At 37.0% G+C, this 24092-nt stretch overlaps 1 protein-coding gene across 3 annotated transcripts; it reads left to right on the top strand.

Annotated features, from left to right (window-relative positions):
* The first annotated feature begins 288 nt into the window (after positions 1-288).
* LOC110624931 (nifU-like protein 4, mitochondrial) lies at positions 289-23580 on the top strand. 3 transcript variants are annotated; one of them, XM_021770402.1, is made up of 6 exons: positions 289-603; positions 980-1141; positions 16102-16277; positions 19307-19410; positions 19491-19602; positions 23256-23580. In XM_021770402.1, the coding sequence occupies exons 1-6, from the start codon at positions 378-380 to the stop codon at positions 23322-23324; spliced, it is 849 nt and encodes a 282-aa protein (XP_021626094.1). In that variant the 5' UTR covers positions 289-377; the 3' UTR covers positions 23325-23580. The 3 variants fall into 3 exon arrangements, with proteins under 3 accessions (XP_021626094.1, XP_043816780.1, XP_043816781.1); XM_043960845.1 differs by lacking the exons at positions 289-603; positions 16102-16277; positions 19307-19410; positions 19491-19602; positions 23256-23580 and adding exons at positions 9234-9336; positions 9630-16101 and having other exon boundaries at positions 1003-1141; XM_043960846.1 differs by lacking the exons at positions 289-603; positions 16102-16277; positions 19307-19410; positions 19491-19602; positions 23256-23580 and adding exons at positions 9234-11940; positions 12039-16101 and having other exon boundaries at positions 1003-1141.
* Positions 23581-24092: the final 512 nt, after the last annotated feature.

Here is a 24092-nt window from a genome sequence, read left to right as displayed (position 1 = left end):
TTTACCGTTGATTTTTTTAGATTTAATTTAATTTTTTATCATACTTATGACAAATTTAATATGTTTAATTTTATTATTTAAAATTTAAAATATAAATATAAATTAATACAAATATTTAAATTTTATTATTTAAAATAGTTCACATAATATAATAAATAAATAAAAATTTTTTAATTAAAATTAATGACTAAAAAGTTAAAATAAATGTTAAAGAAATAACTTTATTATCCAAGAACGGTTCGACAAAAGTAAATTTATGTTAGACAAGTACCCATACAGATTTCCGTGTAAAAATTTTTTAAGAAATAAAACTGATACATGAAGTCCAAATTTACTTCAATTCCTGCTGAGGAGTTTCGCGTTCGTTGGTAGCAGAAATGAGGGGTTTTGGGAGTTCAATTTCACGAGCTTTGTTTCGCCGGGGAGGAATCGACCCTTATGGAGAAATCAATACTACTTGTCGTTTAGTGTTTCGCCGGGCTTTACACGTTTCTTCTACAAAGTCGACAACTCCTTTTTTGGATAACCGAAGCAATAGCCCTACCTCCGGTTTCAATTCGTTATGGTCTTCTTTGCGCCCGGTGCTATGGACCCATTTTGCAGGTCGATTTGTTTTTGATTTCGCTATATTTTTCCCTCTCTTTGTTTGGTCGTTGAGAAAATAAAAGAAATTGATGATTGAATTTCTTGTGTTCTCTTTTCATAGTTCTTAGGCTCTGTGAAGGGTTGGCTTTGTGTTTTTTGAATTTATTTAGAAGATTTGTATTACTTTCATCTGCTTATTGTTATGATGCTGGGTTTATTGAATAGAGTTTGATCATTAGTAATTTTTTTGATGTTATCATTCTTTGGATGTTTTAAATTCTACAATATAGAGGTTAGGTGCTCCTCTTTTTTTGTTAAACAGATTTTTAACTTGATGGATGGTTTTGTATTTCTTAGTATTATTGCTTACTTATAAAGATGGTGGTTTGCGTAGGGCAGAGGAGGACTATGTTTATACAGACTCAATCGACACCCAATCCATCATCGCTGATGTTCTATCCTGGGAAGCCGGTTATGGAAGTTGGAAGTGCTGATTTCCCCAATGCTCGTACAGCTATGAATTCTCCATTGGCAAAAGCCCTCTATGGCATTGATGGTAAGCTGGCATTATCTATATCCTTTTGTGTTAATAATTTATAGCTGTTTGTGCTTTTTTTTTTTCCTTTGAGATCTTCTAAGTAGGAACTTGTGCTTCTTTTCTTTCCTTTTTCTTTTGGGTGTCCCCAGAAATATTTGTAATGATATTAGGCACTGGAAATAAGTTCATCTTTGCTCATCCATTTTGCAAAACAGTAAATCATTAGAAGCTCAGTGCTGTTGGCTTTAGTTATGGTTTCAACTTCAGGGTTTACTTATCATCATCTAAGAAGCAAGCAATTAGTTAAAGGGAAGTTCAAATAATGTCCGGGAATGAAATTATCGCTGCAATTAAGTTTTAGGCATGGTTGAAATGCGGGGTAGAAAATTGAGAGAAGTTTTCCATACTTTCTTTCTATTGTTTATAACTAAAGAAGGGAAGATGGAATAAATGGATAGTTCTGTACAGTCTTCTTCTTGGGACAATCTAAATTTTCACTTTCAAAATATGTCAAATTAGGAAGGATGCTTTTTAAAGGAAAGGGAGTATAAGACGTAAACTCAAAATTAGGATTCGGGTTTTTTCCCTTTCTCAAGGTTCATGTTTTCCTAACATGTGAACGATAAGGTAATAAAGTAAAAAATTTGTTTGTTTTCCATCTTCCACCTGCCTCTCATTTGGTGTTCCTTACTCAAGATTCCTTATTCTAGTTAGTTATTAGAGAATTTGGCTCTTTTATAGTGTATGATGGTAGCATTATGTTGTCAAATTTGGTTGCTGAGATGCTAGAGAGGTTAGTAATCCAAAGAAAAGGCTTCAAAGTGGCAAATAATGTTTTGCTTTTACGAATAGGTTTTTCAGTATGTGGAGTAATGTTTGGCAACTAAAATTTTGTTCAATATGAACAAGAAATTACATTGCATGAGTGTACATCTTTTGGAAGTAGTGAATTTAGTGATTTTTCTTAAGGTTTTGGGTTGGTCGATGGGGAAAAAGGTTAAGGTAGCTTGTAGTTGGCACATATAAGGGGAAGTAATTTAGGTAATTGTAGTTGACTAGTGAAACCTTTGATGAAAAGAAGAAAAAAGAGCAGAAGCTTTGAGAGAAATTACTTGATTATTCCCCTCAAGCCAATTGGGGTATATATACTACTTACAAAAGTATATATAATAAATTAATTCCCTAATTATAGTCTAATCATATCCCAATCATATCACACAATTATATACCTAATTATCACTACAAATCTAGGCTATTTACAGAAATAATCTCAACACTCCCCCTTAAGCTGGAGCGTTCATATCATATGCTCCAAGCTTGTTACAAATATACTCGATTCGTGATCCTCGAAGTGATTTTGTGAAAACATCAACGAGCTGATCATTTGAGTTGACAAAGCTAGTAGAAATGCATCCGGATTCAATCTTTTGCCTAATAAAATGGTAATCCACCTGTATATGCTTCGTCCTCTCATGAAAACTGGATTTGATGCAATATGGAGGGCAGCTTGATTATCACATATCAACTTTATTTGGCCAGTATCGCTATATTTCAATTCCTGAAGGAGTTGTTTCAACCAGATAAAGCCATAGCTCGATATTCTGCTTCTGCACTTGATTTTGCAACCACACTCTGTTTTTTACTTTTCCAGGATATAAGATTCCCTCTAATTATAATACAATATCCTGAAGTAGATTGTCTATCTGAAGGGGAACTTGCCCAATCTGCGTCAGAATAGCCAACAATTTATGAGTGACCCTTGTCCTCATAGGGTAGACCCTGTCCTCATAGAGTAGACCCTGTCTTCATAGAGTAGACTTTGTCCTGGAGCTCCTTTGATATATCTAAGAATGCGAATGACTGCATCATAGTGACTACTGTATGGAGTTTGAAGAAATTGACTAACCACACTTACAGCAAAGGAAATATCTGGTCGTGTGATAGTGAGATAATTGAGCTTTCCGACGAATCTTCTATATCTAGCAGGATCTTTATGTGGCTCCCCTTGTTCAGGAACAAGTTTAACATTTGGATCCATGGGAGTGTCCACATGTCTACAGTCTAACATGCCTATTTCTTTCAATATATCCAAAACATATTTCCGTTGAGAAATTGCAATACCTGTTCTAGACTGTGCCACTTCAATTCCCAAGAAATACTTTAGTTTCCCTCAGATCTTTAGTTTGGAAATGACTGAACAAATGTTGCTTAAGCTGAGAGATTCCATTATGATCATTTCCTGTAATGACAATATCATAAACATAGACCACCAAGTAGATGCATCTATCACCATTATAATGAAAAAATACAGAATGATTAGAATTACTTCGAGACATTCCAAATTGTTGAACAGTGCTAAATCGTCCAAACCATACTCTTGGAGACTGTTTTAGCCCATACAAAGAGCGCCAAAGACGACATACTAAGCCTGACTCCTCTGGAGCAACAAACCCTGGAGGTTGCTCCATATAAACTTTTTCAGCGAGCTCTCCATGAAGAAAGGTATTTTTAATGTCCACTTGATGCAGGGTTCAGTGATTAATTGCAGCCAATGAGATAAGGAGGCGAACAGAAGCTATTTTGGCTACTAGAGAGAATGTATCACTGTAATCAAGCCCAAAAATCTGTGTGTAACCTTTAGCTACAAGACAAGCTTTAAGGCGATCAATTTTGTCATTAGGTCCCTCCTTAACTGTGTAAACCAATCGACAACCAATAGTACACTTACTGAGTGGTAAGGATACCAGTTCCCAAGTTCCATTGTTATGCAAAACAGTCATTTCCTCAACCATGGCATTACACCAACCAGGATGATCCAAGGCTTCTCTAATTGTCTTGGGTATGGAGATAGCAGACCCAGCAAAGATAAAAGTATAATAGGAAGGAGACAAACGACGGTAACTCACAAAATTATAAATGGGATGAGGATTTCAGGAATAGCGAATACCTTTTTGAAGAGTAAGGAGGAGTAGCTGCTGTTGTTGAAGGCATGATCGAAGTAGGTGATGACGGAACGAGAGGTGAGTCATTAAAAACACCTATATTAGGGAGAGAAATGTCATTGTTATTAGCAGATGGGTGAGGCCGACATGTGTAGATCTGAAGAGGTGGCATAGGAGTGGGAGATGGATACACTTGCGGCAAAGAAGAAATAAGAGTCGGAGGTACAGGCAAAGCTCTAGGGCAAAAGTTTTGTGTGGTGGATTAGAAGAAAAGTAAGGAGAGGTTTAAAAAAAGGTGATATCTGCAGACACAAATATCTGTTAGTAGTAGGATCATAGCATTTGTAACCTTTTTGAAGCCGTGAATAGCCGAGAAAGACACATTTAACTGATTTGGGCTGGAGTTTGCCTTTGCTAGGAGGATGATCATGAATAAAGCATATACATTCGAAAACATGCAGAGACAACTGCGTGGAATTCTGGTTAGGAAATAGAACAGAATGAGGACTTTGATGCTGCAAAACAAAAGAAGGCATTCGGTTAACCAAGTAACATGGGGGGGGTGAGGACAGCTTCCCTCCAAAATCGCAACGGAAGATTGTGATGTAGGAGTAAAGTGCGGGCTGTTTCAATTAAATGCCGATTTTTTCGCTCAGCAACCCCATTTTGTTGTGGGGTATAAGAGTAAGAAGTTTAGTGAGTAATACCCTAAGTAGACAAGAAATGAGTGAATGAGGAAGGCAAATATTCTTTTGCGTTATCACTTTGCAGTATCCTAGTGCAAACACTAAATTGATTATGGATTTCAGCATAAAACTTTTGAAAAATAGGGAACAACTCAGAACGATTCTTTATTAGAAAAAGCCAAGTGCAACGAGAATAGTCATCAATAAAGGTAACAAAATATTAAAATCCCAGAGTTGTACTAACCCGACTTGGACCCCAAATATCTGAATGAACAATTTCAAATATGAAAGTGGCCTTATTATTGATTCGCTTGGGAAAAGAAGCTCGAGTTTGCTTCCCGAGTTGACAAGACTCACATTCTAAAGAAGGCAAGGAAGAGAGGTTAGGAACCAGTTTTTGTAACTTGCTCAGACTTGGATGTCCCCAACGACTATGAATGAGTTCAGTGGAGGTGGAAGACACAAAAGCAATTGAAGAGTTAAAAGTGGAAAAATAGTACAATCCTTGTGATTCATATCCTGCTCCAATCATCTTTCCAGTACTTCGGTCTTGCACAACCATAGATTCAACAATAAAGATGACTGAACAGTAAAGATCTTTAGTCAATTTTCTAACAGAGCTTAGGTTGTATGAACATTCATGGGTGAATAAAACTTTAGTCAAGTTCAGACTTGGATGTCCCAATGACTATGAATGAGTTCAGTGGAGGTGGAAGACAAAAGCAATTGGAGAGTTAGAAGTGGAAAAATAGTACAATCCTTGTGATTCATATCCTACTTCAATCATCTTCCCAGTACTCCAGTCTTGCACAACCACAGATTCAGTAGTAAAGATGACTAAATAGTGAAGATCTTTAGTCAATTTGCTAATAGAGATTAGGTTGTATGGATATTCATGGGTAAATAAAACATTAGTTAAGGGGATAGAAGGAAAGAAATATACGTTACTGATCCCTTTAACTTGAGTTTGTGAACCATTAGCTAATGTGACTTTAGATGATGTAGAAGGTGAAACAAGAGTAGAAAAAAGAGGGATTACCAGAGATATGATCGGAAGCACCAAAGTCGAGGATTCATGAACCAATGGGTAAATACTTGGTTAGATAAGTAAAAGAATTACCAGAATGGCAATATTTGATTGGGCCATAGAGACCGAATCTGAATCTGCTAAGAAAAAAAATGGGACCTGCGTCTGTGTGAACAATAAATCCGATGTTACTGTTCACAAGGGGCGTGTGAAGACGGGTTGCGCAAACGACCGGACCTACTGGGCTGGAGTTGCCGGCATCGGGCGATGCTGGAGGAAGAGCCACCGGCGTGAAACGGTCGTTGGAGGATGGTTCACGCGCCGATGCGTGGCCGAAGACAGACTGCTTGGGTTGGCGCGTGGGGCCGGATCTGGAGGGGTGCTTCACCGGAAAACCGATCGGAAGGCAGTGCGGAGAATGGGTTAGGTGGTGAGACTAACTGATTTTCAGAAAGTCACCAAAGCAAGGTGGCAGGTCTGCCACTCACAGGTGAGCCAAGTTTCTTGGCTCTGATACCATGAAACCTTTGATGAAAAGAAGAAAAAGGAGCAAAAGCTTTGAGATAAATTGCTTGATTATTCCCTTCAAGTCAATTGGGATATATATATTATTTACAAGAGTACATATTATAAATTAATTTCTTAATTATAGTCTAATCATATCTCAATCATATCACACAATCATTGTAACGATCCAGGAACTGGACCGCTACCGGCGCTAGGATCCAGATCGACTTAAGGTCGTCGGGACCTGTAGCAAGCCTAATATACAACTTATCATACCTGATAAATCCCATACATGATCATACTTTTGCATAAAAATTTTAAACTTTTCACACACCAAGCTTGACCTGTGCATGCACCATAACATTAAACATACAAACCCCATACTAGAGCCCTCATCAAATGCTCTAGCTGGGTCAACATAACGTATGTCAAGCCTGGTTCAACATCTTCAGCATTAAAACATTTCATAAGATCATGTACAAAAGGGATTAACATACATTAGGGCCAAGCACAATACTAATCCTTAATACATCACTGGACAAAACCTTACATTAATTTACATATCATTTCATGTCCACTACTAATCTATTACAACATATACATAAGCCTTTACTCTTGACGACTTCCTGGTCTATCCTGAACCTGCAAACCTGGGGGTTAGGGAAAAGGGGTGAGCTACAAGAGCCCAGTGAGCAGAACAATAAAAACAGTTTATAAACATATGCCGTCATGAAATGCATCATATCACAAACAATTCACATCACAGATGGATTTGTCACCAATAACCCTCACATAGTCCAATTGTGCCAGGGGCGTAGAATGGGCTTCACTGGTCTTTCTCTTAGCATTACATAACATAACATATCCAATGTGCTAGGGGCATAGAATGGGCCTTACTGGACTTCCATACCGTATCATAACATATCATATCGAGGGCTAGTGGGTCATCCAATATCCATCCACATCAACAACATATTATGCAATGCATCATATTCGTGAATTCTAATGCAAAACAACTTAGTACATATCATGGCATTCGTGATGCATGAACATGCTAAAAATTTCATTTACTTTAAAACATAGTTTAGTTCTACTCACCTCAGGCTGACTCTGAAACAACTAGCACTGTTGGCCTCTTCGGTTCCTCGGGTCCGATCCTACACAGGTGGACTCAAATGAGGGACCAAACAAATTCTAACATAACTCTAAATATCTCCCCAAAAACCCCCTAAAACATCACCAAAACATGCATAGAAAACATGCAAAGGAAGGCTGGACAGGGCACTTTCGGCGGCAGGTTCGGCGGCCGAAAGTCCCCCCAGAGCCGAAAGTCACCCACTTTCAGGGGCAGGTTTGGCGGCCGAAACTCCCCTCTAGAGCAGAAAGTCCAAACTTTCAGGGGCGAGTTTAGGCGGCCTAAAGCTGCTTCCAGGCAGGTTCGGCGGCCGAAAGTGGCTTCGGCGGCCGAACCTGGGCTCTTCCAAAGGGTAGAACCCGGTTCTGCCTTGCCAATCCAGCCACCCACAACAACCCAACAAGCATCAAAACTATTCTAAAACATGCATAAACACATTTCCAAGCATATAGGGGCATAAAACTAGCCTATACCCCAAAAAAATCACATTAAGCATGCATTTAACATAAAGGGTACATAAATCCTAACATTAAACAACAAGCCTAAACATGCATAAAAACCCCTTAACCCTTCTTAAAACTTACTTAAAACATGAAAGAAGGCGAGGATCTACACTGACCTCTTAAAGATCGAGAGGAGATGCGATCCCAAACTGGAAGATGTGGAGGAACGGGCTCCGGGGTCTCCAAGCTTCCAAAACTTTGATCTTTAGCTCAAAATCTTCAAAAACCAAGTAAAACTCATCAAAAACTTGAAGAGATTGAAGGAAAACAACAAATCGACCAAAGGAAGGCGAAATCTCACCTATGCCCGAAAATAGAGAGAGAAAACTCGCTCATTTTCGGATAAGGGGCCCTTTATAGGTGGCTGGCCAGACCACCTTCGGGGGCCAAAGGTGCCTCCGCAAGAGGCCAATGTTCGGCGGCCGAACCTGGCATTTTCCCCCTTAGTCTTTTCTTTCAAAACTCAATTTCTTTCTTCGTAAAAACCATAAAAACATATGAAAACATTTTAGAAAATCTTTATTTTACCCTTCTAGAAGGCTCCGACATCCGAGAAATTCTGGATTCCAACGGAGATTCCGCCGGAAGGTAGGACTTCCGATGCCGGGGTCTAGCCGGGCATTACAATCATATCCTTAATTATCACTATAACTCTAGGCTATTTACAAAAATAATCTCAACAATTGGCTTAGGAATTTATGTCGCTAATTGATGAATAATATGGGGTGTTTTAGGGGTGAGCATTCAATCAATTAGTTCATTTCAAAATCCAAACTAAAATAAAAAATTGAAAACCAAATTTGTGACATTTTATGGAAACTGCGTAACCAATTAAGAGAATCAACCAAATCGAATTGAATAGAAAAAATCAGTTTGCATATTTGTTGAAATGCTCAAGATGCATCAAGGCGCAAAGGGGGTCTTGAGCCTAGGTGCAAGGTGTAAAAAAGAAAACAATAAAGATCTAAAAATCCATTAAAATTCAAGTAAAATAAAGCGAAATATAATAAAGTTAAGTACCAAATATCAAATTCTAAAGCTAAACATAATTCACAATCACAATTCACGTTCACAATTCCAATTCCAAAGTAAATTCCCAATTTATTTGTAATTACAGTCAATCATATGAAGATATTCATAGATATGGATATATCATTCAACTCGGCATCACAAGATTTGCTATAAATTTCATTGCTTTGGACTCTATTATCTATTATAGGGTGAAGTTAAAAAAATGTATAAATTAGAGCAATGGTCAATCCTTGAGATAACATCTCTTGACATTGATTTTCAATTGTCTTTTTTGCAAGTGAGGTAGCGACAAGAGATGATCCCGCTCATTGCGGTCACCAAGCTAGGGGATGTTCATTTCGAGATCCAACTTGATAGTTTCGGCCAAGCAACTATGAAGAGGTCCACTTGTTGATCAATTCGGATTGTCATATCACACGCCTTAAAGTTCTAACAAATTCTTAAACTTTTGTCGGTAGTCCTTTGCTATTTTAGTTTGTTTAAGATTGACTAATTCACCAAGAGAATTTGTCTATAGTGGTGGCCTGAATCATAGATTGCAGTATTCCTTAAATGTATTAATATTCATTCTTAGTTCCTCTTAGTCCAACTGGTAAAACATAATTGTGCCTCTCTCAACAAATGAAAATGTTGCCATCCTTAACTTATTCTCCTCTCATGTTCTTTGATTGCAGAAAAGTTGTTCACATCACTGAAGCCAGCTTAATGGATCCTTGGAAAATACAATTTAGTTTGATAAGGTATCATCCGAGGAGCTACTGGATGTGTTCCATTCCTCTCTTGCATCCCAACACCAAGATTTTGATTGTTGCTGCTGGTTCTTGTTCCCCCATCTAGACTTTTTTTAAAGTTCTATTGGCACTTATTAAGAATTCTTATACCTGGTTAGATAAATTTTATAATTGAATTCGACCCGCAATTTCGACTACATTGTTTTGGCCTCCATATGCAACTCTGCTTGCACCACTCTTGCCTCATTCTGTTCTTGTTCCTCTTTGGAGAAGAATCTCCAATTCTTTGTTTGAGTTTGTCGAATCTCTCATAATGTTTGGCTCTGATACCAATTTGTGAAGCTCATGTGTTAAGGATCATGTCACTATCTCTAGTGAATAAATGAAAGGAGCTTGAAGGAGGGAGCTCGTAACACCACATGACTCAGTTTGGGGAGAGTCAAAACTCAAGAATTGTAGAGTATTCTGCTTGCTTTATGTTAGTGTGTGAACATAATCCGTACATAATTATAGGCTAATTGATTGATAGAGGATTATTAGGAGTTGTCTGAATAATGCCTTGTAATCTGTATATATGCCCCACTTCAATGGAGAAATATACCGAAATTGCCCAATTATTCCTTATCTTATTACATGGTATTAGAGCCATTCTCGTAGAAATTTAATTTTTTCTCTCCCGTCAAGTTTTAAATTTTTGGAGACTTAGGGCTCCTGTGCTTTTGTGTTACCCATCTAGGATAATATTTGTCTCTCATCGTCCACCTAGGGAGGACGCCGAAGTCGCCTTGTAGCTCTCTTGTCAGATCTGTGGTTCGTTTGCCGTTTGGGTGTTGGGTGGAGTTGTTTTTTGATACTGTTCACTGGGTTATGTTTTGTTATCCTCCTTTAATTCGTTTGAAGGTATAGGAGTATAGGGTTTTGGTTGAAATGGTTTCTGACAGTAAGACCCATGTTATTAAAATTATCTAAACCCCTTCGGTAGCGGCTGAGACATGTAAAACATTTCTTATTTCCTCTTCATATAAATGGGTCATTGATTGTGGTGCGACTGATCACATGATAGGTAATCCTCATATTTTTACTAGCTTTCGATCTCATAAAGCACCTTCTCCTGTTATTATAGCTGATGGGTCAACCTATAATGTTGAGGGTTCTGGGACTGTTAAACCTACTCTTTCTATTATCCTATCATCTGTGCTAAGTTTACCTAATCTTACCTTTAATTTAATCTCTGTGAGTAAACTTATCAGACTTAAATTGTTGTGTTTCCTTTTTTCCTGATCATTGTCTCGTTCAGGATCTTGTGACGAAGCAGATTATTGGTAAAGGACATGTATTTGGGGTCTTTACATTTTGGATGCATGGGTGCCTCAGTCTGTTGCTTGCTCTAGTGTCGTGTCTCCGTTTGAAGCACATTGTCGGATAGGACACCCTTCTTTACCGGTTTTGAAGAAGTTATGCCCTCAATTTCGTAAGGTATCTTTATTGGAATGTGAGTCATGTGATTTTGCAAAATATCATTGAAGCTCTTTAAGTCCTAGAGTCAATAAACGAGCTGAGTCTGCTTTGAATTAGTTCATTAAGATGTTTGGGGCTCATGCCCGGTTGGATCTAAGACTGGATTCAGATATTTTATCACTTTTGTGGATTATTACTCTAGAATGACTTGGATTTATTTTATGAAGCAGCGTTCAGAAGTGTTTTCTTATTTTTCTGTCTTCTGTGCTGAAATCAAGACTCAATTTAATGTTTCTGTGCAAATTTTGCGGAGCGACAATGCTAATATTCTTCACCAATCATCATGTGTTGATACACCCGCTCAAAATAGGGTAGCTGAAAGGAAGAATTGACATCTTCTTGAGACTGCTAGAGCTTTGTTGTTTCAAGTGCAAGTTCCTAAGCAATTTTGGACCGTTGCTGTCTCTACTGCATGTTTTCTCATTAATCGCATGCCCTCTGCATTACTAAACAGTAATACTCCTTATAATGTCCTCTTTCCTAAGAAGCTATTATTTTCTTTCGAATCACGACTGTTTGGCAGTACTTGCTATGTTCGGGATGTCAAACCTCATGTGACTAAACTTGATCCTAAAACTTTGAAGTGTGTTTTTTTGGGATATTCTCGCCTTCAGAAGGGGGTATCGATGTTACTTTTCAGACCTCAACAAATATCTGGTCTCAACAGATGTAGTCTTTTCCGAGCAAGTTCCTTTTTATCCTGTTGCAGAAACTTCTCCAGATCAATAGGAGGATGGTGAGTGGTTTATCTATTGAATCATATCTGATGGTGGGACCTCTTCGAGTATGCCTTTTGCTGTACAATCTGATGGTAACATTCCTTTTAATACTCAGCCTCCTATTAAACCGTCAGTTATTCAAGTTTACTCTCGGAGACCAGTACCTGATGATACATGTCCTGCACCAGAATCTTCTTCGCCATCAAATCCACCATCGAGTGACCTTGACCTCCCCAGTAGTCTTCGTAAAGGTAATGACAGTGTAAATCTATCTATTTTATTGCTAACTTTCTGTCTTATGATCACCTATCTTATTCTTCTACCTCCTTAATTGTCTCTCTAGATTTCATTTCTTTGCTTTAGACAGTTAAAGAGGCTCTGATTCATTCTGGATGGCGTGATGCAATGTTTGAGGAGATCAAGGCTCTAGATGAAAATCATACTTGGGAATTAGTTGATTTACCCTCTGGCAAGAAGGCTATGGGCTGTAAATGAGTTTTTGCCATCAAAGTCAATCCAGATGGCTTCATAGCAAGGCTTAAGGCCTGTCTTGTCGCCAAAGGTTATGCCCAAACCTACGGCGTTGACTATTCTGACACTTTTTCTCCTGTAGCAAAAATGACCTCAGTTCGCCTATTCATCTCCCTACCTGCTTCTCAGCATTGGCCTTTACACCAATTAGATATCAAGAGTGCACTTTTACATGGTGACCTCCAAGAGGAGGTGTATATGGAGCAACCACCAGGGTTTGTTGCTCAGGGGGAGTATGGGAAAGTCTGCCATTTGAAGAAATTTTTGTATAGTTTGAGGCAGAGTCCTTGTGCATGGTTTGACAAGTTCAGTGAAGTTCAAAAATTTGGGTTGAGAAAAGGTCAGTGTGACCATTTAGTCTTTTATAGAAATTCAGATATTAGTATTATTCTCCTTGTTGTATATGTTGATGATATTGTCATTACAGGGAATGATAGTACAGGGATCTCTTCTCTCAAAAACTACTTGCATGCGAGTTTTCATACCAAAGACTTGGGTCAGCTTAAGTATTTCTTAGGAGTCGAAATCTTGAGGAGTAAAAGGGGAATTCTCCTATCTCATAGGAATTATGTCCTTGATTTACTTGCAGAAACTGGGAAGATAGGAGCTAAACCATGTAGCACATCAATGATTCCTAATATATGTCTTACAAAAGATGACGGAGACCCTTATGATAATCTAGAGAGGTACAGGAGTTTAGTTGGAAAGCTGAACTACCTTATGGTGATGACTCGGTTAGATATTGCTTTTGCAGTAAGTGTTGTAAGACAGTTCATACCTGCACTTACGGTGAAACATTGGGCCGCTCTAGAACAAATTCTATGTTATCGAAAAGGGACTCCTAGACTTGGTATACTCTACAAAGATTATGGACATGCTGCACTTGAGTGTTTTTCTGATGTTGACTGGGTGGAATTCAAAAGTGATAGAAGGTCGATTACAGGCTACTGTGTATTTATTGGAGGAAATCTAGTGTCTTGGAAAAGTAAGAAGCAAAATGTGGTATCCAGATCTAGTGCCGAGTCAAAATACAGGGCCATAGCTCAATCCACTTGTGAGATTCTGTGGATAAATTATCTGCTGAAGGAAGTTGGTATGATGTTGCATCACCCGCGAAACTTTGGTGTGATAATCAGGCTGCTCTTCACATTGCTTTCAATTCAGTATACCATGAACGGACTAAGCATATTGAAGTAAGATTCAAAAAAATTTAATCTCTACCAGTTATATGAAGACAGGAGAGCAACTGGGTGATCTACTCACCAAAGCTTTAAATGGGCTTTCTAATAAGTTGGGTATGATAAATATCTATGATTCAATTTGAGGGGGAGTGTTAGAGTGTGAACATAATCGGTATATAATTATAGGTGATTACATAATCATAGGCTAATTGATTGATAGAGGATTATTAGGAGTTGCCTTAACAAGGTCTTGTAATTTGTATATATACCCACTTACTTCAATGGAGAAATATACCGAAATTGCCCAGTTATTCCTTATCTTATTACACTTTATTAATAGAGAGATTAAATTTGTAAAGTGAAAGAATTCTAAACTTGTGGAAGTTGCTATACTTACAAGCATAAAGATAATACTAATAAAATGCTTAGTAATAATAAAAGAAAGTGCTGCCACATCATCTTGTCACGTATTATAGAAATAAGTATAGGCTAAATAAGAGAGAGAATAGAAGTGTCTAGAGCGTATTGTTGTTATAACTAACTACTATACAACTATTTCTATTTTGACAGCTGTTACAATAGTATAAATAGCAGCTATACTTACATGTAAAGGCATTGAGAATTACCAATACCATTACAGCCTGCTTCTCTCTCATTTCTCCTCTATTCTCTTCCCAAACATTCTTCTAATTCTATCCTAATCCCCGTAATTTTCTGTTAGATGTTAACCTAACAGATCTGACAGTTACAAAAATTTAGTAGAATTGAGAGGGAATTTGAGAGAAGAAGAGAGAGAGAAATAGAAGAATTAGAGAGAGAGAGATAGAAAGAGAAATATTGGCTTTATTGATTATGTATGCCCTGTATAGGCCTTATTCATCTGTTTATAGACAAGAGAATTAGAATAATTGTTTCCACCAACTTAGCCTATTGCTTATTCCTATATCTAGTCCTCTTATATGTAATAATACCCCCTCCTTGAGTACATTCTTGTCCCAAGGAATGTGCAAAGTCTGGAAATTGTGCGATCATGAAGGATCGGTCCTCTCAGGTAGCTTCTTCCGGAGAAAGGTGCTGCCATCTGAGATAAAATTTTTACCAGCTTGTTTTGGCAGGAATTATTTAAATGCTTGGGAGTTAAATTAGCCTTCAGTTCAGCCTATCATTCTCAATCTGACGGCCAAATTGGGAGAGTCAATCTATGTTTAGAGAATTATCTCAGATGCATTGTACATACTTGGGTTCATCGGCTTCCTATGGCAGAGTGGGGGTACAACTCTTCGCCAACAGTGCCTTCAAAATGTCTCCCTTTCAAGCACTCTATGGGTGCCCTCCTCCAAGTTTTCCTATTCAGTTGCTTAATAACATAGCTGTTGAGGCAGAAAATCAATTTTTGCAAGACAGGCAGCAGCAATCTTAACTTCTTAGGGAGAACTTATAAAAGGCTCAAAACAGTGTGAAGCAACAAGCTGACAAAAAGAGGACAGAAAGGGAATTTTCTGTGGGTGACTTGGTGTATTTGAAGCTGCAGTCATCCTTGGCTCTGACACACTCTCTTGAACAGTCTGCTAAATGCTATGGGCCCTATAAGATCACTACAAGGATTGGGAAGGTAGCATATAAATTGGAACTACCTACTGGTTCTTCTATTCTCCTTGTTTTTTATGTGTCTATGCTCAAAGAGAAGGTGAGAGATAAGGTGAGTGTCACTGCAGAATTGTCAAAGCTGCAGGACAATCTAGTAATTGTAGCCCCTGAATTAGTCTTGTGAACCAGAATCATCCTCAGGGGAAGAGAATAGGTGGAACAGGGCCTCACGGTACAGTTTACCTATAGAAGATACTACTTGGGAAGATAGGGCATTCATTACTGCTCAGTTTCCTCATAACACCCTTTCTTGGGGTCAAGAAAGCTCAAAAGCAGGGGGTATTGTCACATATTATAGAAAGAAATGTAGGCTGAATAAGAGAAAGAATAGAAGTGTCTAGAGTGTATTGTTGTTATAACTAACTACTAATACAGCTGTTTCTGTTTTGACAGCTGGTAGAATAGTATAAATAGCAGCTATACTCGCATGTAAAGGCATTGAGAATTACCAACCAATTACAGCCCGCTTTTCTCTTATTTCTCTTCTCTATTCTCTTCCCTAACATTCTTCTTCTTCTTCTCTAATTCTATCCTAATCCCCGTAATTTCTCTTTCTGCTATATTGTTGGATCCTGCTTTAACACATCCTTCCTTATTCTGAATTGAATGTTGCTGCTGGTACCTCTTCCCCACAAATCCGTCCACAACTCTTATGCTAATATTTTTCATCCTTGAGTTAATTTTTGGTTTAATGTTGATTTAAGCTACTTTGTTAATCTTTTAAATTTTCACAGGCAGCCAATTTGGTCTGATCCTGCTGCGTTGTGACTGATTCTGTTAGTTAAAATTCTGTGCTTAACCTTCTTTTCTCTTCTATAGGAATTTCTCGAGTTTTCTTTGGATCTGATTTTGTAACTGTAACAAAGTCAGATGATGCTTCCTGGGATTTCCTAAAGCCTGAAATATTTGCAGCAATCATGGACTTTTATTCTTCTGGGCAACCATTGTTTCTAGACTCAGAAACTGCAGCAGCAAAGGACACAGCTATTCATGAGGTATATTAATCAAGTTATTTTGGTGTATTATTTCATCTCTTGATTGGATTTGAAGCTTTTACATCTTAGTTAAGTTGATTTTTCACTTGATTGGAGCTTACTTGTGGGCAAAATAATCAGATAAGATAAGAGTTGACTTATTCTGCTTTGAACAAAGACATAATTTGACAAAGAGATAGTATTTAACCAATCACATTTACTTTGCTAGTTTAAATTGTTTCATGGTGTTAATGCTAGTGTGTCATAGTCCTATGCTCAAATTCCAAAAAAGTGCACTCCTTGCCTCGCTCCATCCAACTCAAAAAATAATAGAGAGAGAGAGAGAATGAAAAAACCATTGGATAAGATTATATAGCATTACTAGCGACATTTGAGAGGGAGAGAGAGAGAGGGAAAAATTACCATGGATAAGACTATATGATGTTCTCATGGAAGTAGTGACATCCCCGCGGGTGCAGATCCGCTTGGAATCTTGAAATCTTGATTGATTATCTGTAAAAATGCATGCCCTAAGGAAAGGAGCCCCCAGAACTGCATTTAGACTTGCATGAGTGATGACTGATGAGCCAATCAAATTAAGGTATTTCTAATATTAACGTATTTTATGTAGCAAGCAAAGAGACAGTCTAACTAGACACACGCTTTTACACTCTAATTTACTCTCAAATTTATTTTCCTTGTGGAATCAAGGGTATTTAGTTTTAGACAGGTTGTGGCATTATTTGTTGCTCTTTCACCCTGTGTCATTCTCCCATAAACCCTAACCCCAAAGTATCTCAAGCTATGTTGCGTGGCTTTGGGTTATTGACCTAATAAATTGAAGGTTATTTGCTGCATAATAATCTATCGTAACCTTTTTTTGCTCACTTCTTTCTATTTTGAGTTTCCTTTTAGGCTTCCTTTAAACGAATGAGGAAATTGAGAGAGAAGAGGGAAGAAAAGGGGAGGGTGGGTGTGCGGGAGAAGAACGATGAAGAAAATGGGAAATAAAAAATACTAATAAAAATTTACAAGAAATACAGAGAGCAAATGACATGAGAAATGAAAGTGAGCCAAAATTTAAATTTACATTTAAATAGGTGTAGTTTGACCCTTCTTTGTTTTTCCATTCTTCCTTCCTTTTTAGTGTACCATTATATTTGAATTGATAAGAAGTTATTTTCAACTTAAAATTTAGGAATAGCAATGGAGTGAAGGAGAGCGAGCGTTGCGATTCTCGTCCTATCCATTAGTAATTGGGTAAGGGCAGCCGAGAGGGAAGAACAACATCTGGCTGTAATTGACGCCAACGTTGAAGGTTGTGTATGTGTATGTAAAAATTGATAGGAATTAAACCAAAAATTTGGATTTTTCATTTTTAATCCTGAATTTGATGAACATATTGTGATGCAAAAATGTACGGGCAAACATTTTTAGCAGATAATATATTTGGTCGCTAATTGTCCACCTGACCGTTCATAACTGGACTTCAGTTTTGCAAAATTTGCATATTTGTCTCCCTAGTCTAATTGTTGCACCCACCCAAAAACTTAATTCATGTGGCCTTTTCACATGAATTCTTCAAAGCGCTATTGCTTCCTAAATCTAAATATTGCCTCCATCCTAAAAGTTTCAAGTACATAACCATGTCCTTAAACATGACATTCCTATAATTTTTCCGTGTGTTTGGAGGATTGTCCCCAATTACACATGGATGCATTGGCATAAAGTGAAGAACCATACTAATTTAGATCAAATTGTCACACTTGCTAATGTAGTTGCTGTTATTGAGGGTTACTTTTATACATGGTCCCTCAGTTTCCCGTTGTTTTGTTTCTGCTCGGCTTCAATTGGCCACCAAAAAAGTCAACTGAACTTTAATTTTATTTCAGAAAATTTCATAAACCTGCAAGAGCAGGTTGTCAAGTAAAAAAGATAGAATTACAATTTTACTAATCTCCTTCAAAAAGGAAACCATTTACCTTCTTTCCCCTGTCTTTCTTTTCTCTTTTTCCCACATTCTTAATTTCTTTTCCCTCTCTCACATTCTTAATTTCTTATAAGCAAATTAATTGAAATAGAAATTTATTTATTATTTGTTATTTTTTTCTATATTATTATTAATTGAATTTTTTTTATGAAACTTTAATATTAATTTTATAACATTTTAAAATAAATTTAAATTTTAGATAAAATGTTAATTTTCATTAAAAATAAGTTTTAAAATAAATTTTATTTATTCATTTTTCAAATAGAATACAGATTTTAAAACTAATTTTCTAATGAAAATTAACATTTTGATAAAATATTTAAATTAATTTCTAAATTTTATAAAATAAAATAAATTAAACTTAAATAAAAATTAAACTGATCACAATAAATTAATAAAAATAGAAAATATAAATTAATAAATCATTTTCTCAATAATTTAATAAATACAAATTTTATTAAAAATAAAGTAGTTTTGTTAGTAAATAATTATTAATTAATTTGACCAAAATAAATTAAGAATTTGAGGGAGAAAGAAAAGGATGAGGAATAAAATGGTGATTTCTTTTTGGGAAGAGGAGGCAAAATGTTTATTTACTTGTTGTCTGGAAACATTGCAGGTCATTTGTATTTTCTCTGAAACAAAGTTAATTGGAGTGACGAAAGAGAAACAATCCCTAAAGTTGAGGGATGATAGGTAAAAGTAACAGTAGTTATTTATTGAGCCATCTCATTAGTGGCTACTAATATCCTCCTCTCAGGCTGCTTTAATTTTGTCTGTGGGATCTTTGCTGTTTTCATCCATCTTGTGCCCATAGAGAAAGTTCAACAGAGTTTTTATTTTTGAGTTCTCTTTTTAAACTTATTTTTTAATTTTCTTTGCTCACTTTCCACTACCTGAAATATAAATTAGTTTATCACTGCACAAGTATCTAAATAAAACAACAGTTATTTATGAGTGAACTTTGGTGGATTTAATTGCTCATTTTTGAATTATTATATTTCACTATTTACTTCTCTATATACTTCCAGTATAAAAATATTCATGTGGTCTAATGCAGGATGATTCAGAAACAGTTGCAATGATTAAAGAGCTGCTAGAAACTCGTATTCGACCAGCAGTGCAAGATGATGGTGGGGATATTGAGTATCGGGGATTTGATCTGTAGGTTTCCTTCATTTGATTGAGTTATAATCCACATTTTTCTTTACCATTTATTGGAAAATTGGTTGGTCTTTCTTTAGAGAAACTGGAATAGTCAAATTGAGAATGCAAGGAGCATGTAGCGGTTGTCCAAGCTCATCAGTCACTCTGAAATCTGGAATTGAAAATATGCTGATGCATTATGTATCAGAGGTAACAAGTCACACATGATTTTTCATTTCCAAAATGTGTAGGTTTATGTTAGTATCTTGACACTTATAATCTTGCACAGTTTAAAAACCTTGGCATGTGGGCAATCCACTTGTGAGTTATATAACCAAATTCATCTTTAAGGGGTGGGACAGCACATGTCATTAATGTGCATCTACGCATTTTATGATTTCGAGTAGGATCCTTTTGTTGTGGTGCTGGAATTATGTTCTATGGGTTGTTTCTCAGATTGCAGCTGGGATGGGAATTATTGCTCTTATTTATATCTGTGGAAAATAGAGGCGGCTAATAATCGAAGGACATACTAGCCAATTCCTATTTACTGAAGAAATTATGTGGTTTTACCAGCGTGAATTTTGTGTACCTGACTTTCTTGTGTGTGCACGGTGCTAGCATGTTTGCATTAATTGGAATTGAGTGAGGTCATCATGTATTTATTGATAAATACCGAGTTAAATCATGCATGAACTTGGTGAGCCTAATAGTAATGCATCATAATTTGTATGTATGGGAGTGTATAATTTTGTTTCAAGACTGAATAGCTACTGTACATGTCCTCACTAGATTTTTAACCTGATTGCTTTTGGATGGTGTGCAATTGTGATAGAGTAAGGAACCAATTGAAAGAAATGGGTTAAAATTTGACAAATAATAAAAGAAAAAATATGCAGCAGGAGAAGAGAATTATATTGAAGAAAACTCAAAGGGTCCTAGTGGAATAAGATACAAACTATCGTCTTCACACTCCAGCAGTATACCCACTGCCTGCCAAGCCAAACAAGCTGGATGAAAATACAAAATTCAAGTCCCTCCACTCCTTCCTCTCTCTCAATTTATAGATCCCTTATCCACCTTTCCAGCTATCATCACATGCCCATAGCATCTCATTCTTTCTGTTACAATTTCTTCTAGAATTCTCTAGGAATCTGGTAGACTAAGGAACAGTGAATTAAGGATATAGGAATGTAAAGGAAGGAAAGAGAATGATATTTCTGATATTAAGGGCTATAGCCAAACAAGAAAACACTGATTAGAAATAACCAGCCACCTACTAGAGTTTACAAGAAAAGACTCTCAACATGTCTTTCTCATTCTCAAATTCTTTATCTATAATCATCTCTCTCTTCCTAAGATTAGCTGTGCTCTCCTTAAAGATTCCTGCTGAGTCATCATTTTGTGTCACCCACTTTGAACTTTTAGAAAACACTCTAAATGGTTTAGGCTCCTTTGGATCAATAGCGCCCATAACAGAATCTCTAGGCCTTACTCCACTACCCTATCAATACCATCCCCTAAAAATTAGCCTTGACCTCAAGGCTGTATTGCAAACACAAGAAATATGACCCTTCAACTATAAGATTCGAAGTCCAATTCAAAACAGCAGCGATTCCTAGTTCCTACACCAATGTCTCCATACTTTAATGGATATATTGATTTTAAAATCCAGAGGATAAAACCCATTCCTATTAGTTATGCCATTTTATAGGAGCCAAGAAGCATAACACCCATAAATCCTAATTTTCTTGGGTAATCCGAGCCAAGAAACATTCCTGGTTCTGCAGGATGTGTGATTTTAATGGCCTTGCTAGAATCCAAACATGCTTCAAGTTGGAATTTGCTGGTTGAGTTGGCACAAAAAGGACATGCAGCTCCATTTTGATGGATCTGGATGCGACAAAGTTCACATTGAAGGAGACGAAAAGGAAGGAGATGAAAAAGAAGAATGTGATGGAGACACGGGTTTCTACATAGTACTTGAGATATATGCGGAGGCTTTGGAGGTGGTTTAGTGTAAAATTGTGGACAGGTGTTTAGTGGGCCAGCATGTTGTTTTGGTGTCCCATACAATCACAGGCCTTAACCCAAAGAAATTAAATCTCAGCCCATACCGAATTTCACCCATCATCATCTTCCTCAGTAATGTTCCAAGCAGACCCTTTTGAAAATCTCTGGCTCTCTTTATTGCCAAATCCGATGTGCCATATTCTTTAAAATTATCAGATGATTGCTGCCGCTCCCTTATGCCATCTCGCAACCCAATAATCAAAGAACCCAAACAGTGAGCATCAAAGGGCTTCAGTAGTTATGCTGCTTTGGAGACAAAACCATCATCAAACTCCATCATTGAGCCATTTTTATAATCATCAACTATATTTTTAAAGGATTTGCAATTGTCTTCACCGAAATGCTGTAGGAGCTCTGCTCTAAATTGTTCCCAAGAGAGGCAAGAACTCTTTTGATGAAGTTTCATGAACCAGTGGAGAGCTCCCTCCATGCAATTCAAAACATAATACATCTTCATAGGCTTATAGGTGCTTTGTATTACAAAGTATTTCTCTATATGAGAAAGCCATCCAATGGGATCTTCACCAGTAAAAGGAGGAATTTCTAGTTTATTTGAAACAAAAACAGTGGAAGTGCATGGTGGATTTGAGGACAGAAAACAAAACCTTGACGTGTGGGTTCACGGCCAGGGGAAAATGGGTTGGTGATTTCTGTGATTTCTCTTTCATTTACAATAGCTAATTTGTAGGCAATGGTTGATAAAAGGTTTTCAATCGATGAAAGTTTAGAGTGGATTTGCTTCTTATCAGTATGTAGTTTGGAAAAAACATCATCCAGCAAGGCAAGGTTCCAGGAGTCTATGGATTCAATTCGATTTTCCATGCTTGTGGTAGGCATTCAAATGGCAGGTTGGACCAATTGATAGAGTAAGGAACCAATTGAAATAAATGGGTTAAAATTTGACAAATAACAAAAAGATAAATATGCAGCAGGAGAAGAGAATTACATTGAAGAAAACCCAAAGGGTCCAAGTGGAATAAGATACAAACTATCATCTTCACACTCCAGCAGTATACTCACTGCCCCCAAGCCAAACAAGCTGGAAGAAAATACAAAATTCAAGTCCCCCCACTCCTTCCTCTCGCTCTCAATTTGTAGATCTCTTATCCACCCTTCCAGCTATCATCACATGCCCATAGCATCTCATTCTTTCTGTTATAATTTCCTCTAGAATTCTCTAGGAATCTCTAGGCCTTACTCCACTACCTTATGAAATTGAGTCATACTTGAAAGAAAGAGTAGGAGGAATAATTCTAATTTCCAGACCTCAGCTCTGAACAATTAATTTGCACTTGAACTCCCAAGGGAAGGTGGAAAGGGGCTAGGATGTATAGATGTAAGTAATTCTAGCGTCTGTAATCATTCCTTTATCAAAATATGTTGCTTTTGTTTATTCTTTTGTTTGTATGTTTGTACCTTTGCTCTAAGTGAATGACGTTAATTGCAGAAATATTTGGTGCTAATATTTGTGATATGTTATGGCCAGAATAGAAAAGGCTGCCGAAAAGTGATTAGATTCTTTTAGAAAAGGGAAGTTATGTTTTTTGGGGAATCAACTTGTATGTGCATCCTGGTTTAGGATTCAAACTTCTAGCTATGTTGGTGAATTCATGTCCACACTGCTATTGTGCTGTCGTATTACATGCTTATATTTTAGCTTGATAAATTGTTCTGCCCCCCACTGGACTTGCTGCGAAGACTTGTAATTCAAATTTAACTCTCTCTCTCTCTCTCTCTCTGTCTCTCTATGTTTAGATTTGTCAGTTCATGAATAACATCTATATCTGCAGGTGAAAGGAGTGGAGCAAGAATTAGATGCTGAAGTTGAGGATGCAGCATTGGCTAGCCAGATCGAGTAGTTATGCCTGTTGGGGCTTAAAGAGGGCTTCTGGTACGCCTTCAAGCAGAGTGCAAATAAGGTTTGTAGGTTGTACTTGGGTTTTTTTAAGTTGATGGAATGTGGTATGCCTTGCCGTAAGCTAAGGACAGTTCTAGTGCAAGAGTAAGAATAAAGAGCTGTATGGATGGCATTTGTATTACTTGCATAAAACATTTTTGCCATTCTGTTCCTTAATATGTTTGAACAAAGCTATAAAGATTATCTTTTTCCCCTTAGTATTTACTCAAAATGGAGGTTTTAGGCTCTTCAAGGGCTAATTTATAAAGAAACTTTTACTTTTTTGACAAGGCCTAGTCGTGATAATAATTTATAGAGTATGATTTTATAAAATACAGAATAATTAATTATGTTTCTCAAAAAAATGATTTAAGTGATTAATTTTGTCAAAATGCAACATCTGGATCATTATTTATCCTATATTCTGTTAGCCACATCTTGTAACATCAAAACAAATCTACAGTTGAAGTTGTTTAAGGATAATATAAAGCCTAACCTAACCTTTTGGTTGCCTACGTAGCAATAATGAAGATGGGAAATTCCCACCTTGAAAGGTGGTTTTTGAATGACAGTTTTTGGTTAGTAGTCTCAGAAACTTCAGCAGAGATCTGTGGCTGATGGGACGAATGAGTTTGTTGACGGTCGGGGTGTGACTGCTAGACGCAATGCGAATCTAAACCACAAGTTCATCGTGAAGTTTCTTCAAACCATGTGATTGTGAGAAATAAGC

The sequence above is a fragment of the Manihot esculenta genome, chromosome 10 (assembly GCF_001659605.2).
Source record: "Manihot esculenta cultivar AM560-2 chromosome 10, M.esculenta_v8, whole genome shotgun sequence".
Classification (NCBI taxonomy): domain Eukaryota; kingdom Viridiplantae; phylum Streptophyta; class Magnoliopsida; order Malpighiales; family Euphorbiaceae; genus Manihot; species Manihot esculenta.
This window is presented reverse-complemented; position numbering and strand designations above follow the sequence as displayed.